General features: G+C 58.8%; 1 protein-coding gene across 1 annotated transcript in view; it reads right to left on the bottom strand.

Annotated features, from left to right (window-relative positions):
• The window catches only part of LOC138964078 (uncharacterized), a 5,498-nt gene continuing 5,049 nt past the window's right edge, over positions 1-449 (bottom strand). The window contains exon 3 of the mRNA XM_070335968.1: positions 1-419. Within this exon, the coding sequence (XP_070192069.1) occupies positions 1-419 (419 nt within the window). The remainder of the gene's footprint in view (positions 420-449) is intronic.

Raw genomic sequence — 449 nt, 5'->3', positions numbered from 1 at the left:
TCAGTTACAGTCACTGTCATCATCGCGGGATGTGTCTGACTGTTCACGTGGTGGCGGGGTGACCAGCACCAGCTGGGATGTACACCGCGAGGCGGCAAACAGTCTGCCCCACGCATCATACCCGTCTAGCCCGCCCACCCATACAACTACCTTCCTCTCTAGTCCTTGCACAACACCACAATCTGTGGCTATCACGTGGTTTGGCCCCGCCATGGTGGCCACGTCTCTCACACCGTCTTCATCCTCTGGCTGCAGCACTGTGACCGGTATCCCCGCCCCCCTCACGCCTCGCAGCACACCGCTAGCTGGCCGTGTTACCTGGCCTGAGGCGTCGCTCTTTGCGTCGTGGAGGGAATTAACCCAGGTGAGTATGAAGACGTCCCTGTACTGGAGGGGCCGTGGGCTGCTTGTGGTGCTACCTGTAAGAAGATACATTGTGTTAGTCAGTC

Source organism: Littorina saxatilis, linkage group LG4 (assembly GCF_037325665.1).
Source record: "Littorina saxatilis isolate snail1 linkage group LG4, US_GU_Lsax_2.0, whole genome shotgun sequence".
Classification (NCBI taxonomy): Eukaryota; Metazoa; Mollusca; class Gastropoda; order Littorinimorpha; family Littorinidae; genus Littorina; species Littorina saxatilis.
This window is presented reverse-complemented; position numbering and strand designations above follow the sequence as displayed.